We start from the raw sequence: 16,588 nt of genomic DNA, 5'->3' as shown, positions 1-16,588 counted from the left end.
GGTTTATAAAAAAAAAAAATTCAGACATCTGATTAGTAGACCCATAATCAAAGGAAATACCTAGTCCCTTCATCAAAAGACTAGTTACTATACAGTCATGTTTTAAGCTAAGATACAATGTTTAATGGATATATGTATAATTTTTATGATTATCAGACTTGAATGACTTTTTCAATTATCCAATCTACTACCCTACTAACTCATATCAGGTAAAGAATGTCTCTACATACAATTTAACAGCAAATGGTAAAAAATACACTATTAAAAAAACCTGTATCTATACAGACAAAGAACAAACATTACCCAGGAGTACAAGTTAAAAAATAATTTTTATAACTGTCAGTTCATCCAATGGGTTACACTTTGTAAGTTGTACCACTTCACCTGCATTTTTTCCCTAAGTCACACTTCTTTTCTATTCAGTAGGCGAGACATGCAGTGGGCAACACTGTGAGTGGTGATGACGTGTTTCTGGAAGGCCAGAAAAGATTTTCATCCACCTGAGGCCTTTGAATCATAAATAAAAACTATTTCAAGAAAACCAACCTCAACTGTTTACCTATTAATAGAGAGCATAACCTACATGCAATAAAAGGCAACAGCATTTTACCATCAGCCCTGCTCAACAATATCCAGGAATTTTTTTGGAAAAATCTTTTTCCTGACCATGCTATAAACATGGCTTTAGGCCCTGAGTTCCATTTGAGTCTATACACAAATCTTCTTAATCGCCTTCAAATCTCTTAAAATTTATACTACTGATTGCATTATTGCTCTATTATTGATAAAATAACCCATATTCTGGGAAATTTAACCCAAATTCTGATGGAAAAAAGTCACCTGTCATATTTCTGTTTCAATCCTCCTTCTCCCATGTCTACAACATCCCCCCTGCATTACAGGTACCCAACTTACTGAACAAAATAAAAATCTATGAGTCCATATAATACTAAACAAACGAGGAAAAATAAATGCTATTCCTTATAGTACAATGATAATTAATATATATAGATGGAGGGGCACCTGGGTCAAACAGTTGGTTAAGCATCTGACTCTTGTTTCAGCTCAGTTCGTGATCTTGGGTTGTTAGATCAAACCCCCTGACAGGCTGAACACTTGGCATGGAGTCTGCTTGAGATTCTCTCTCCCTCTGCCCCTCCTGCTTGTGAGCTCTCTCTCTCAAATAACTAAATGAATCTTTAAAAAAATAAATAAAGTATAAATAAATAAATACATATAAGTGGAGCTAGAAAATCACCATTTTGTGACCATGATGGTATTAACTAATTCAGACTAGAATCATCAATGGATGTTAAATCTATTGGGCAAAACTTCAAAGAGGAACAATATATTTACAGTTTCAAAATAACTTCCCACAACTTACTAATTACAAAGGGAAGAAGGACAACTTTCCATTTAAGAAACCTGGCAAACATAATCTTAACCAAGTGATCAAATTAACATTACCAAAGATGGGCAAACTGACACACAAGCACCTCCTGTCATGATAAAAACATACGTTATGTGCCTCCTAATACAATGCACTGAGAGAATCACAACCTCACCTGTGTATTATAACCAAAAATGTTTAACACCTGAATCTAATCATGAAGAAACATCAGACAAACCCAGATTGGAGGACATTCTACAAAATGTCTTGCCTGCACTCTTCAAAAATATCCATGTCATGAAAGACATGAAGAAGTAAAAAGTAAAAGCAAAGCATGTTACTAGACAAGACCCTGAATCAGGAATTAAAAAAAAAAAAAAAATTAGCAAAGCAAATATTTTTGGGACAATGGTGAAACCTGAATACAATATTATAACAATGTTACATTTTCTAAACTTGATAATCATGCTATGGTTGTATAAGAAAATGTCTTTGCTCTTATGAAATAAAAGCTAACACATTTAGGAGTCAAGGGACATGGGATCTACGACGATTCTCAATGGTTCAGTTTTATGTTCACACACACACATAGAGAAAGAGAATAAGACAAATGTGGCCAAATGTTAATAATTGGGGAATTGTGGGAGAGCACACAAAAAGTTCCTTGAACATTTCTTGCAACTCTTCCATAAGCTGGAAACTACTTCAAATTAAAGAGTCAAAAAACTTAAAACCTACAATGATTATGCATCTCAGAGTAACAAAGTCCTTACAGTGGACTATAATTGTAAAACCTAAGCTCCTGTTAACAACATCTGCTTCTATATTCCTGCTTTCTCACTCTGCACCATCCACCCAGTTTTCTCAACTGTTTTCCAACATAACAAGCACATTCTTTTCTCAGAACCCTTATATGTGCTATGCCCTTTGCCTAGAATACTTTTCCCACAGATATTAACAAGGGTCGCTCAGAGAGGGCTTAAACTAATCACTCTGTTAAAAAGTGGAGCGGCGCCTGGGTGGCTCAGTTAGTTAGGCATCTGCATTTGGCTCAAGGCATGATCCCAGGATCCTGGGATTGAGGCCCACATCCGGCTCCCCACTCAGTGGGGAGTCTGCTTCTCCTTCTTCCTCTACTCCCCTCCCTCCCTCCCTGCCCATGCCCTCTCTCACTCTCACTCTCTCTCTCGAATAAATTTTTAAAAATCTTTTTTTAAAAAACTGCAACTTCCCTTCCCCAAATACCATCCTCTTCCCTGTTCTATTTTTCTCCATAGACCTTATACCACCTTCCACACTATAAACTTTATTTAGTCACCCCCTGGCTCTCCACTATAAGATCAGTTCCATTACAGGAAGGATTTTTACCTGTTTTGTCGACCACTGTATCTCTATTCCCTGAAACAATGCTTGGCACATGGTAGGGTCTAAATAAATAGGTACTGAATGAATAAGTTTTATGTTATTTTTCTGATTCATTTAATAAACATCTGTTTCCTTCTGATCTACTTTACTATTTTGTCCAAACCTGCCCCTCACATTCAGTTCACCTCTAATTTATAAAAAACAATTCAGTTATAACAAACAACAGGAAGAAGTACTACATCCTCATTTTCTCGAAGGATCATTATTTGGGAATCCTCAGTTTTACTGTCAGGTTGCAGAAGGGGCAAAAGTAACTGCAGAATGATGAAAAGTCAGCTTTCCAGAACCATCATTTCCTACCACTCTTTTCAGCATCAATTAGAAGGGATGCCAGGAAGGAACTCCTCCCAGGCTTAAGTGCCCAGCAAAAGGCCAGGATGACAGCCAATTAGAAACTGTGGCCCTCTTGTACTCCATCAGTTTGCCATCTACCACCTACCTGCAAAAGATCTGAGTTTTGCTCAAACTGTAATGGCCCGTGACCTTTACAGTCAGTTCCACTGTATTCAATATGGAAAGAAGGGAAGCCCTATACAGGGAGAAAGCTCTAGTAAGCACTGACTTACGCTGTGAGTAGAGCAGGATTTGAAACTCCAGAAGGGCACAAGTAAAAAGCTGAAACACATTTTCCACCCCAAGCAGTTCAAAGACCTCTTTGACAGGGAAGTCAAATAAGGGAAGCTCATTGGTACTTGGTCTCTGGCAGATTATTGGCCCATAGACCCCGGAAAACTTCAAGGACCGGCCAGGAGGTGGGAGTGGCACCTCATAGAGTACATTGTATATGTAGCTCTCAAGGGGCAGTGGAGGGGGCTGAGGTGAAGTGACTGCCTGGTGAAGTTGTTCCAGCACACTCCGACATGCTTTCATGAAGGACATCGGTGTGATGAGGCAGATGCACTTAGAGACGTAGAGCGTGTCCCGGCTAATGTCATAGGAGTTGAAGCGCTGAAGCTTGGTCCCAGGAGTGCCTTCACCATCCTCCATGCCATGGTCTCGACCATCAACAGAGGGAGAATGTAGGACATCATACTCAGCATTATGCATGTGGTAGAGGGTCTGCATTGCACTGCAGATCTGCTTGCTGGTCACCTCCTCATAAAATGTGAGGGCAAACCCAAATGTCCGAGAGCCATCCTCCCTTGTGATAATAAAGGCATGGAACTGGGGCTCCCTGGGATCAGCCTGGGTCTTGAATGCTAGCCCTTTGGGCATGCATAGCTGCAAAAGACAACAAGGAAATAAGTGGTGAGAACACTCACTGCTGGTCCTCTTTTCAGAATACCACCACTATTCATTTACTCACAGAGTACCTACTATGCTAGGTGTTTGGGATGTCAAGATCAACGCAGCAAAATATCTGTCCTAAGAACCTCCCTTTCTAAGACATATGAGTAAATAAAATTATAATGCAGTTACCAGGACTACCCAAAAACAAAGTGTTAGGGCAACACAGAATAGACAACCCAGCCCAGGAACATCAGAAAAGGTTTCACAGATGAGGTGATATTAGAATTCATCAGTCAGACAAGGGAAAGAAGGTATTTCAAAGACAGGAAGAAAATCCACAAAGATAAGGAGGTAAGAGAAAGCTCGGAGAATTTAGGTAGGTGGTTAAGCATGACAGCATTTACTGGAAAATGATGCTAGAAATATACCTATATACTAGACAAATTCAACTTTGCACCTAAAAATAAACATAAAGTTTTAGACTCTATCAGCTCACAAAAACCTGTCATGAAGAGAACCTTCTCTTTTCATATGAAAAAAGGGAGCATTTCACATAAAGCAAGGGGATGACATAATCAGGATAAAGATGTACTTTTTTCACTTTAACTCAGATGGGTTATATAAATAAACTTGGATAGCTAATCAAACTGACCTAAATCAATCAATCCCCATATGATCCCCTAGCAGCCTGGAGTGAACAAATAAAAGTCAATGAAGTATCTGACTTTTGGCTCAGGTCATGATCTCAGGGTCCTGGGTTGAGCCCCAAGTTGGGCTCTGCGCTCAGCAGGGAGTCTGCTTCTCTCTCCCTCAGCCCCTCCCCACAGCCTGTGCCCATGCTCTCTCTCTCAAATTAAAAAAAAAAAAAAAAAAAAAATGCTGTCTGTCCAAAATTAAGATGAAACAAAATACCCATTTCTGCCATATCACCCAGATAAACATAACTGAGAATGAGAGAAAACTGTTTTAAATCAGACTCACCATGTAATCTCAGTATTATAAGCAACCAAATAGCTCAGTACCTCGAAGTTCACTGAACCATTACTATGCATTTGTCTGACAAAACAGAAACAATGTGATTTTCAGTGTATTTGATATGTTGATCAAAATGCAGAATCATGAATAATATGCACACAGCCCCTTCTTCAAAAGTTACTGGTAGTTAGTGAAACCGCTCCTATCATAGTCTGGACTCACAGTTCTACTGTAAATTCATTTGTAAATTATTTCATACCTGTAGCTAACAAATACTAACCATTCCCACTGCATCTTGGTCAAAGGGATTCCATTCTACGTTGTCAGGGTATCGGGCAAGGACCTTAGACTTGAATGTTCGTCTCAGGGGTGTCTGCTCAAAATTTTCTCCTGCAAGAAAAAGAATGAAGCAAATCATCTCTACAGAGTCCCTCAAAATCATGGAGTTATGACTGTCTGATCTTGGTAGTCCAGCAAGGTACAGAAGTAAAGGCAAAGGAGTTAGTATGCCAACCATCTAAGAACAGGAAAAGTATTAAAGTTATTAGGAGTAAAGAAGCTGAAAAGGTTTAGCGTGGTTAAGAGTGGACACCACTAGCTATCTTTCCTTTTCTTGAAAGTGAATTATTACTAAAATCCACTGGTTAATCTTCTTGGGAGTGGAAATAGCACAAGGAATGACAAAGTATTATATCCACCTTTTTTTCCCTGTAAACCACATTTAGTTTGCTTAAAGTCAACTGATATCATAGAAGCATAAATGATTTTAAATTCAGAATAAAGTATGCATTTCTATGATCTCTGAAAAAACACGAAGGGACTAAAAGATTCAAGAACATTTAAAAAAGCAAATTTCAGGGTAAATCTAATGAGGTATTTACTCAATTCAGAAAAATTTGAAATTTCTAAAATTCTACCTTGTTTCCCCTTCCCCCTTAAAAACATTAGAATATACTGAAATAAAGAACATTAAAGTGAAAAGAGGAAGAACCAAAGAACCCACCACCTAGATGGACTCAAATATGAAAAACCTACTGGTCAAAAAAAGGTGCAAGAAAGTTAGAAGGTCAAAGGTACAAAATACCACTGTAGAGACATGTAAAAGCCACCAGAAAGCTTGGGTGTTCTCAATTTTGTTTTGTTTTTACCTTCAGTCGTACTGGAAATGAAAGGGCTGGCACCATCCCTGGCTTTAGAAGCCTGTATGTACTGGCATAATGCTATATGATAAATGAAATAACAGAGTATTACAATAAAGCAATATTATTCAAACTTTTTTGACCATGACTCCAGTATGAAACAAATGTTACATCATGAAGCAATATACACATACATGATGTGTACATATAAATTTGCCTAAAACAATTCCACAAAATAATACTTACCCTTACTCTGTGTGATGCCCTTTCATAATTTCTACTCTACATCATTAAAACCAAACTTAACTAAAACTACTAACACAATTCTTTGAAAAAAAAAAAAAACAAAACAAAACATTACAATGCAGCATAATGAGATGAAGAGCTCAACAGGTGTCAAATTACTATAAAGTCACTGCTACTTTATCCAAAAGTATCCTGCCCCAAATACTGCTTTTCCTAAGGAGTTAGGGAACAGGGGACAAATTAAATGTACCCAAATATTTCAAACAAATAAATTTAGCAGGAGTCATGGAAAAATATGTGGAAAACATGATCAAAAACAATTAGAATGAATTTGATACCTATTTATTGAATAATCATGTCATACAAGGGCCTTGGGTACTGAAGGGACAGAAATGAACAAAATGAAGCACCTGTCCTCTCAAATGTACAGGAAAAAAGAACATACACAAATAACCATTTCACAGGGAGGTTATTATCTAGGAGGCTCCAGATCTTTACTCTATGTGGTCCAACCACTGAGAGCACACTTGCACAAGATCCTGCTCACATGTTCTAGCTGATACTACAAACTCTGTTCTATAGTCGTTCCGAGTTGGTTTGGAACCCAAAGGAGCTAGTGATTAAGGAAGCTGCACTCTTTCGAAACAGGACTGGGATAAACCTAAAGTCGCATTGTTCTTCACTCTAAATCATCCCAGAGGCATCTTAGCTTTCTAAAGAGTTTATAGTAACTCTAAGGTACTTGGTCCAGAAATTAATAAGGATTCCAGTCAGTAAGTTATCATTTATAACTAAAAACACTCATTTCCACTTTCTCTCAGGTTTTGTCATCAACATCTTAAGAGGCACACTTATTCATAACTTTCAACTTCTGACAACTAAAGCTAGTAACACAATTTCAATTCCTCTCATTTCCTGCCTTCTTCCAAACTGAGTTTTCCGAAACTCTTTTCCAGCAAATTTCATCTCTCAAAATATATTTTGTAATCTCCACTAAAGAAGACTGGCAAAATCAACAGGCAGCTGGTAACAGTGGTAGCAATACAGCCCCTACAGCTATGTACAGCTAGTCTCAAGCTTTCAGTAACACCTGTGAACACACCCATGGCAAGGCTGCACTCACTGTACAGAAAAATTAAACAGCGAGCAGCTGACATAATGATCTTGTCTACACTCTGAAATTCTCAGAATATGTATTTAAACTGCATTCAGTTCTGAGAAGATAACTATGTCTTCCTCCTAAGCTTCCTCACTTGTAGTTGTCAGTTTGTTCATTTCTTCCTTACTAAGCTAGAAAATCCCCTCACTACAAACCACAAAATATTTCAACAGAAACAGGAATCAGGGCAGTTTCCACTGTCCTTAATGAAAGTCTTTAGAGAAGCATATTTTTTTTAAAGATGGTTATGAGGTGACCCCAAGACATAATGAGCATTCAAAGGATAGAATAGACCATTTCAAACAATCAGTGAGAAAAGGCCAGAGGTGAAAATAACTGAAACGGAGTATAGACAAAGAGGAGGGGGAGGTTATGAATCACAAAAAGAAGTGGTCTTTAGATCCTCCATCCTTCGCACCACCTCTTCACCTCCTGCCCCTTCTTCAAACAAGCTAAGTAAAGATCTCTTGTTAAAGAGTCAGTAAAGGCACCACTGAGACTGCCAATCTTAGACATGAGTCCTTCTGTGTATTGGACTGGACCAGTATCAGGAATATAGTATTTTCATTGCAAGGAGAAAGGGGGTGTATAAAGAGGTATGAGAGCCCTGAGACCAAACCATGTTCACTACAGCACCCTATACAGAGTGTCAGAAAAGTCACAGAGGAAGGGGATTCACAAACCTAAGATATTTTTATTAAAACAATTCAGTCTTTCATCATTTGCTAAAGGCTAAGTTTTCAGACTAAGCAGTAGAGAGTTAATGCCTCAGGAACATCTACAGAGACCCACCTCAGGAAACCCATACATATGTCACAGATTGCTTAAATCCCTAATTATTTAGACCTTTGGAAATTCAAATGATACTAGGAATAAGACATGCAACCACAACTGTCCTATTGTCCTGGAAACAGTATTTACTTATTTGCCTAACACACATAGAGTCCACAAATGTCATAAGGTCTGGATGCCAGAACTAAGGCCCATTTCTAACAGCAACTTAAAAATTAGACAACTAGGTGTCGGTCTATCTTTGTGAATCTGTCCCTGGGGAAGTACTATTCAGATAAACCATAACAGATTTTTTTTAAGCCTGCACGCCTTACAAGGACTTCTAACAGGTTCTTTGTTTACTTGTTCTGCTTTGACCAAGCAAGAAACAAACTGACATTTGTATTGCTATTTACCCTGTTGGTAACTAGCTTGATTTGAATAATTGTAAATAAGGGATGCTTACAACTGAGAAGCTTCAAAGCAACCCCTAAACTCTCTGAAATACTTTAGAAAATTTTGTATGAAAATATGTGCATTTTTCTAAAGAGAAAACGCAATTTTCATCATTCTTTTTTTTTTAAGATTTTATTTATTATTTGACAGAAAGAGACACAGTCAGAGAGGAAACATAAGCAGGGGGAGTGGAAGAGGGAGAAGCAGGCTTCCCGCTGAGCAGGGAGACAGATGTGGGGTTTGATCCGAGTACCCTGGGATCATGACCTGAGCTGAAGGCAGATGCTTAACCATCTGAGGCGCCTCCAGATTCTCAGATACTTAACATCTGAGCTGGAAGCAGATGCTTAACCATCTCAGGCGCCCCCCAGATTCTCAAAGGGTTCCATGACCCAAAAAAGTCAGAAGCCACAGCTCCAAATGTTTCTCCAACTTGGGCAGGAAACATTTGACCACTTACAGATAAGCCTAAATTGGTAGGCTTACATACAGTCTAAAATAAAACATATGCACTACTAAATAACTGCTTTCTGGGTTAATGATGACAACATTATTTCTCCTTTTTTATCATGAGAAGTCTATAAATGCAAACTTCTCTCTTTTTAAATATACACACGTATGTGAATGAGTTAAAAAAAGAAAAAAAAATCTTATCCTCAAGATTTGTAACTGAAGTCATCTGAAAAGTCATCAGAAAATGTTCACCAAGGGGAGCATGGGTGGCTCAGTTGGTTAAGCATCCTGCTCTTCATTACAGTTCAGGTCATGATCTCAGGGTTGTGAAATCAAGTCCCATGCTGGGTTCCGCACTCAGTGGGGAGTCTGCTTGAGATTCTCTTTCCTCTCCCTTTGCCCTCCCCAATCCAATCAGGCTCGCTCTTTCTCTCTCTCCAAAAGAAACAAAATCTTAAAAAAAAAAAAAAAGTTCACCAAAATCTCAAAGCCATACATTTATAATAAATGTATTACATCTGTGGTTAACAGTGATGGTTTTGAAATGGTAGTGCAGATACGAAAAAGCATGTTCCAAACAGCTATGTGAAAAAGACCCAATATAGTCAAATCCTCACCTGGTTTATATTAAATTACACAAAGCTTCTCCAGAACATAGTGTTAGCTTAGACTGAAGAAAAATAAAAGTAACCATCATTCCCTAAGAAAGTGTTTATGGGACACATCTGTTATACCTCCATCTTGGATTAGATATACCGAATAAAAGTATTTCAATTTCTAAACCTATCAGTAATTAGAGTTGACATATACTCAAGAAGCTTTACACAAAATTTGAAGTTTGAAAAAAAAAAAGAGAGAGAAAAAAGATCAAGAGCTAAGGGCACTTTTTTTTAAACTTTTTTTTTTAAGATTTTATTTATTTATTTGACACAGAGAGAGAGATCACAAGTAGGCAGAGAGGCAGGCAGAGAGAGAGGGGGAAGCAGGCTCCCTGCTGAGCAGAGAGCCTGATGCGGGGCTTGAGCCCAGGACCCTGAGATCATGACCTGAGCCGAAAGGCAGAGAGAGGCTCAACCCACTGAGCCACCCAGGCGCCCCTACGGGCACTTTTTTTTAAGATTTTTTATTTTTAAGTGATCTCTACACCAAACATGGGGCTTGAACTCACAACCCGAGATCAAGAGTCCCATGCTCTACCGAATGAGCCAGCCAGATGCCCCTAAGGGCATTTTTATATCCAGTCTCTTAGAAGGGAAGGATAATACAAACATTTATGAAACTACAAATGATTGTCAACAGAATAATTTATATCTAGGGCATGTGGGTGGCTCAGTTGGTTAAGCCTTTGCCTTCAGCAAAGGTCATGATCTCAGGGTCCTAGGATCAAGCCCTGAGTTGGGTTCCCTGCTCAGCAGGGAGTCCTCTCCCTCTGCCCCTCCCCATCCCAGCTCCCCATCCCAGCTCATTCTCTCTCAAATAAATAAATAAAATCTTTAAAGACAAAAAAAAAAAAGGAAGAAGAAGATGGGGCACCTGGGTGGCTCAGTTGGTTAAGTGTCTGCTTTCGGCTTAGGTCGTGATCCCAGGGTCCTGGGATGGGGCCCTGCATCAGGCTCTCTGCTCAGTGGAGAGCCTGCTTCTCCCTTGCCCTCTGCCTGCTGCTCCCCTCGCTTGTGCTCTCTCTCTCTCCCCGTCAAATAAATAAACAAAATATTAAAAAAAAAAAAAAGAGAGAGAGAGAGAGAGGAAGAATAGTTTCTATCCAGCATGATGCATATAAATACTCTTCCATGCTTCCAGTCATGGAAGAGTAGCTCCTATGAGACCAACTCTCTTGCAGATAACTATGAACATGCACAGAATATAAAAAACAATACCTGAAGGTACTAGGGAACAAAAAGGCAAGCAGATTATGATGGAATAGAGAGGGTCAAAACTTGAAAAAAGGTAATGACATCAAGCAAGTGTCTCCTGTTAATGGCTTTTGGCCAGCCAGGTCCCAGTCTGTGCCTTGAAAGATGGCTAAAATTCGGATCAAAACCCACAGTCTTACTAGCTTCACAAACCAGTGGACAGACTTCAAGGCAACCACAACAGTGGAGTGAGGAAGGGAAATTCTGAAGAGAACCAAAAGGAGGTGCCTCAAACCCTGTGTATCAATTCTCCTAAAAGAACTGAACTGAGATTTAAACTGCCATTCACTGCAGGGAACATAGTTTAACAAAACAAACAAATTCAATGTTCTTTAGAGGAAGGTTTAAAAAAAAAAAAAAGAAGAAGAAGAATCCAATGTCTACAACATATCATGATCAGCACCAAGGACACAACTCAACAGAATTGTTTGGCATATAAAGAAAAAGGAAAACATGATCTATTCTCCAGAGAAGAGTCAATCAACAGAAACTGACCCTGACTTGATCCAAATATTATGGTCAGCAGACAGATTTTAAAACAGCTATGATCGGGGCGCCTGGTTGACTCAGTCAATAGAGTATATAACTCTTGATCTTGGGGCTGTGAGTTTGAGCCCCACACTGGGAGTGGAGATTGCTTAAATAAATAAAACTCAGGAAGGAAAGAGGAAAGGAAGGGAGGGAGGGAGGAAGAAATCAACTATGACCATAATGAATGAAAAAAATATATCTCAACAGCAAAATAGACGGTAATTCAGAGGATGGGGTTAACAGCAGACTGGAGATGCAGAACAGTTAGTGAACTTCAAATGATATCAACAGTGGTGCCTGGCTGGCTTAGCTGGTAGAGCATGTGACTCTTTACCTCAGGGTGGTGAGTCCAAGCCCCACACTGGGCATAGAGCCTAATTTTTAAAAATTATTAAAAAAAAAAAAGAGAGAGATCAACAAAAAGTATCCAATCTGAAGAACAGAGAGAAAAAAAGATTAAGGAGAGAAAGGAGAGTATAGGAGAGGACCCCAGAGATCTGTGGAGTAACAAGTCTAATATACATATAACTGGAGCCCCGGAAGAAAAGGATAGCAAACAAGTTAAAAAAAAATCTTTTTTAGGGGCGCCTGGGTGGCTCAGTTGTTAAGTGTCTACCTTCAGCTCAGGGCATGATCCCAGGGTCCTGGGATCCAGCCCCAAGTCGGGCTCTCTGCTCGGCGGGGAGCCTGCTTCCCTTCCTCTCTCTCTGCCTGCCTCTCTGACTACTTGTGATCTCTCTCTGTCAAATAAATAAATAAAACCTTTTTAAAAAAAAAATGAAGGCAAAATAAAAATATCTTCAAGTAAAACAAAACTAAGATAATTCATTGCCTGTAGACCTGTACTACACAAGTGAGAAAAGTCTATCCCAATAATACACGATATGATCCCATTTATACACCATTCTTGAAATTACTAAATTCTAGAAATGAAGAATACATTGGTGGTTGCCAGAGGTCAGAGATGGAGAGAAGGAGGGTTCTATAAAGGGGCAATGCCCAAGAATCCCTGTGGTGATGGAATTATTCTTTTACTTGAGTGTATTAATGTTAATATCCTGGCTGTAATATCCAATAGCTTTGCAAGAAGTTACCACCACTGGGTAAAGGGTAGAGTGTCAATTCTGAACTATTTCCTGCAACTGAAATTACCTCAAATAAAAAGTTTAATGTTTTTAAAAACCTGTCAAGGTTTTAAAGCGGAGACTTCAGGTAATACAATTCAAACATCCAAAGTTAAACCCTGGACCAAACTCTTCAAAGGCAGCTGAGCTATCCCTCACTCCAGGGCCACAACACAGGCTTTTGGACTGCCCCACCTCACCATATCCACACCAATCCTATAGGGTCTAATTCACATTATCTACAGCAAGAGTGATAGAATTTTCTTCCTCTGGGAATGGATACAACCAGGTTATTATGCCATCATTTGCACACTGGCATTCTAGGATGTCCTAAAATTGATCCTGCTGGTGACACTGGCGACCAATTCAGGGCCACTCATGCTATGATCAGTTTACTTCTTGCACTAAAAGATGTCACTGTATTTTTCCTGTTACAAACATTCCTAAAACAGACTGCCCATCGAAACAGTACTACTACCAACTCATACATATATCTGGTCCATGTTGAAAAATCAGCTTGTGTTTTGCCAATTCACTTGCTGCCTCAGTATTTCATTCCTCTTTGTCTTTCAGATAATTTTCTGAATTCTTGAATAAATCAGAGATCATCTCTGGCCATCTTTGACTAATAAGGTACAGTGTAATAAGAGAAGGGAATGCAAATTTCTAACTAAACAAGAATTAACCTTGCTACTCCTTTTAGGTGACCATTTCATTACTATCACCAGTTTTTCAATGGGGACAGCTTAAAAAAACACAGTAAGACTAGCTGAGTTTTGGTAGCTACACAAAACCATCTAACACTATACTCCCCTCGGGGCCCTGGGTAGCTCAATTGTTAAGCATCTGCCTTCAGCTTAGGTCATGATCCTAGGGTCCTGGAATCAAGCCCCGCATCAGGCTCCCTGCTCAGCCAGAACCCTGCTTCTCCCTCTCCCACTCCCCTGCTTGTGTTCCCTCTCTCGCTGTCTCTCTCTCTCTCTCTCTCTGTCAAATAAATAAATAAATGAATAAATCTTTAAAAACAAAAACACTATACTCCATTCATCACTCTCCCTCACCTCCTCTTCATATGAAATTGAGGTAAATTTACAGGTCCTGTGGCACAGAGAGGGTACCTGCTCCTTGAAGAGACAGGCTGTACCTTGGCCCACATCATCAGCTGATGTGTGCTCAGGGGCCTGACGTTCACAAATACCCAGAATGCAGAGAATGAGCTGCCCCCCACTTTGGACGCACCACAATGCCTGTCCTATCTAAGTCACTAACCCAGAAAAGCTGCTCCTCAGGCTTTTCAATGAAAGCAACAGAAACCATCTGTTACCTCTTTGTTTTCCCCTGGAGGTAGATCTGTTCACTTTCTTTCTCAACATATTTTCGTGGTTAGATAACTTTAGATTTAGGGATACAGCCATTACTTTTATTGATGTTTTGCCTCCTGCTTGACATCTTCCAGGATGCGCCATACCAAGTCCAACTCCTGCATCTAGTATTTCTAAAATGACTGAACTACTTATATACCCAGTTTTAACAAGAGTTTAGGATTTGAGAACCTATCCAGACAGAACTGCTCCAAACAACAGCTAGGACAAAACTTTGGTAGCAAGATATCAAGTGTAGACACTGCTTTCCTTTTAGCCCAACCAAAAACCTTGGCAGGACACACATCTGTTGAGCTAACATCTTGAACTTACGTAATTTGTTCTGTTTAGTATGGGAAGCAACAAGTTATTAAATTAATGGACTTTCAGATCAGTCTAATGAACACTGTCGTGTGTGTTGGATATACACATACTGTACTGAATTACATACAGTACATACTGTACTGAATTACTGATAGAGAAAGGACTCCCAGCAGTTATATGTGTACATAGGCACTTTTGTCTAAAAGCTAGCTCCTCCAGAAAAATGGACTTAGGCAAACCCAGTGGACTGGCATCTCTAAGTAAGAAACAGCAGAGGACAAATGTAAGCAATCTTCATCCTCTCCTCAATACGAAATTTTAAAATAATTAGCATAAATTAACAGTAAGCAACTAGCCTAGAAGGTAGGAGATGGAGCTAAGGTCTTACCTTGGCTACTAACTAGTTGTGTGACCTAAACAATTTGAGTCTTGTGGGTCTCACTTTCCTCACATGAAAGATTAAGAAGTAGATGTCAAGTTGCTAATCTAGAAAGGATTTTCCCAGCTTGATCAATTCATGACTTAATAACTGTTGGGCCTCCAGTCTGACCCAGCATGGAAACTGTACCTTTTAAATTGTGAGCAGAAGGGGCGCCTGGGTGGCTCAGTCGGTTAAGTATCTGCCTTTGACTCAGGTCATGATCCCAGCATCCTGGGATGGAGCTCCAAGTCAGGGTCCCTGTTCAGCAGGGAGCCTGCCTCCCACTCTCCCTCTGCTGTCCACCCCCTGCTTATACTCTCGCTTTCATTCTCTCATAAATAAATAAAATATTTTTAAAAAATAAAAAATAAAATAAATTGTAAGCAGAAGGCATGCATTAGTTCTCCCACTGGGCCTCTCTTCCCAAAACCCCACAAAACAACAGAAGAGAGGTGGGGGTCAGGGGAGCATAGACACAGAATGAAAGTGAAGGTGATAGCAACAGAATTTTAGAAGCTGGAAAGCAGATGGATGAGTGGTTCCTGACAGCAGATAAAAGAAAGCTAGGATATAATATAACCTCCAAAAAGCTCAGGAACTTGTAGCATCAGGCACTTCTGGAAGTGGGGTTAAAGATGGGACTAAAAACAGAAGGATTGATTGAAAGTCTATTGAAGAACCAGCTGGCATCAGCTCAAGAAGAGATAAATTGTTGTAGAACTATACAATAGAACATTATTCAGCCATAAAAAGGAATGGAGTACTGTTACATGCTGCAACACAAATGAACCTTGAAAACATTATGCTAAGTGAAAGAAGCCACAGGCTTCTTTCTACAAAGACTACATATTATATTACTCCATTATATGAAATATCTAGAAGAGGCATATTCATAGAAACAGAAAGTGGTTGCTAGGGGACTAACTGCTAACAGGTATGCAGTTTCTGTTTGGGATGACGGAAATGTTCTAGAACTAGGTAATGGTGATGGCTACACAACAGTGAATAAACTAAAAATGACTGAAGTATACACTTTAAAATGGTTAATTTATGTTACATGAATTGTATCTCAATTTTTTTAAATAAAAGAACCAGCCTGACCCCACCATACACTCTCCCCACTCTGCCGCCTCCAACATGCCAGAAGAAAACCGGAAGTTTATTCTTTACAAGGGATAAATAAAAGAAAGTGAGCTGGGTGAAATAGATGTCAGTGGTCAAAAGGTACAAACTTCCAGTTATAAAATAAGTCAGACCTGGGGATGTCATGTACAACATGGTGACTACAGTTAACAATAGTGTATTGTATATATTAAAGTTGCTGGGATGCCTGGGTGGCTCAGTTGTTTAAGCAACTGCCTTCAGATCAGATCATGATCCCAGAGTCCCAGGATCAAGTCCCACATCAGGCTCCGTACTACACGGAGCCTGCTTCTCCCTCTGACCCTCCCCTCTCGTGCTCTCTCTCATTCCCTCTCAAATAAACAAATATTAAAAAAAAAAAAAGAAAGAAAGAAAGAAAGAAAAGGCTCATTAAAAATAAAGGGAAGAAGTTGCTAAGAAAGTAGATCTTAAAAGTTCTCATTACAAGAAAAAAAAATTGTAACTATGTGGTGATGAATGTTAACCAAAATTACTGTGATCATCATTTGCAATATACAGACATGTAT

General features: G+C 39.3%; 1 protein-coding gene across 2 annotated transcripts in view; it reads right to left on the bottom strand.

Annotated features, from left to right (window-relative positions):
* DENND5A (DENN domain containing 5A) overlaps positions 1 to 16,588 on the bottom strand; it is a 98,023-nt gene that overhangs the window by 55,382 nt on the left and 26,053 nt on the right. For both annotated transcript variants that reach the window (XM_080816995.1, XM_080816996.1), the window contains exons 2-4: positions 6,169 to 6,240; positions 5,301 to 5,410; positions 3,382 to 4,036 (exon numbers count right to left, since the gene is read on the bottom strand). In XM_080816995.1, the coding sequence (XP_080673121.1) occupies positions 3,382 to 4,036; positions 5,301 to 5,410; positions 6,169 to 6,240 (837 nt within the window). The remainder of the gene's footprint in view (positions 1 to 3,381; positions 4,037 to 5,300; positions 5,411 to 6,168; positions 6,241 to 16,588) is intronic.

Source organism: Martes martes, assembly GCF_963455335.1.
Source record: "Martes martes genome assembly, chromosome: 10".
Lineage (NCBI taxonomy): Eukaryota > Metazoa > Chordata > Mammalia > Carnivora > Mustelidae > Martes > Martes martes.
Note: the sequence above shows the minus strand (reverse complement) of the source record. Positions and strands in the feature narration are given on the sequence as shown.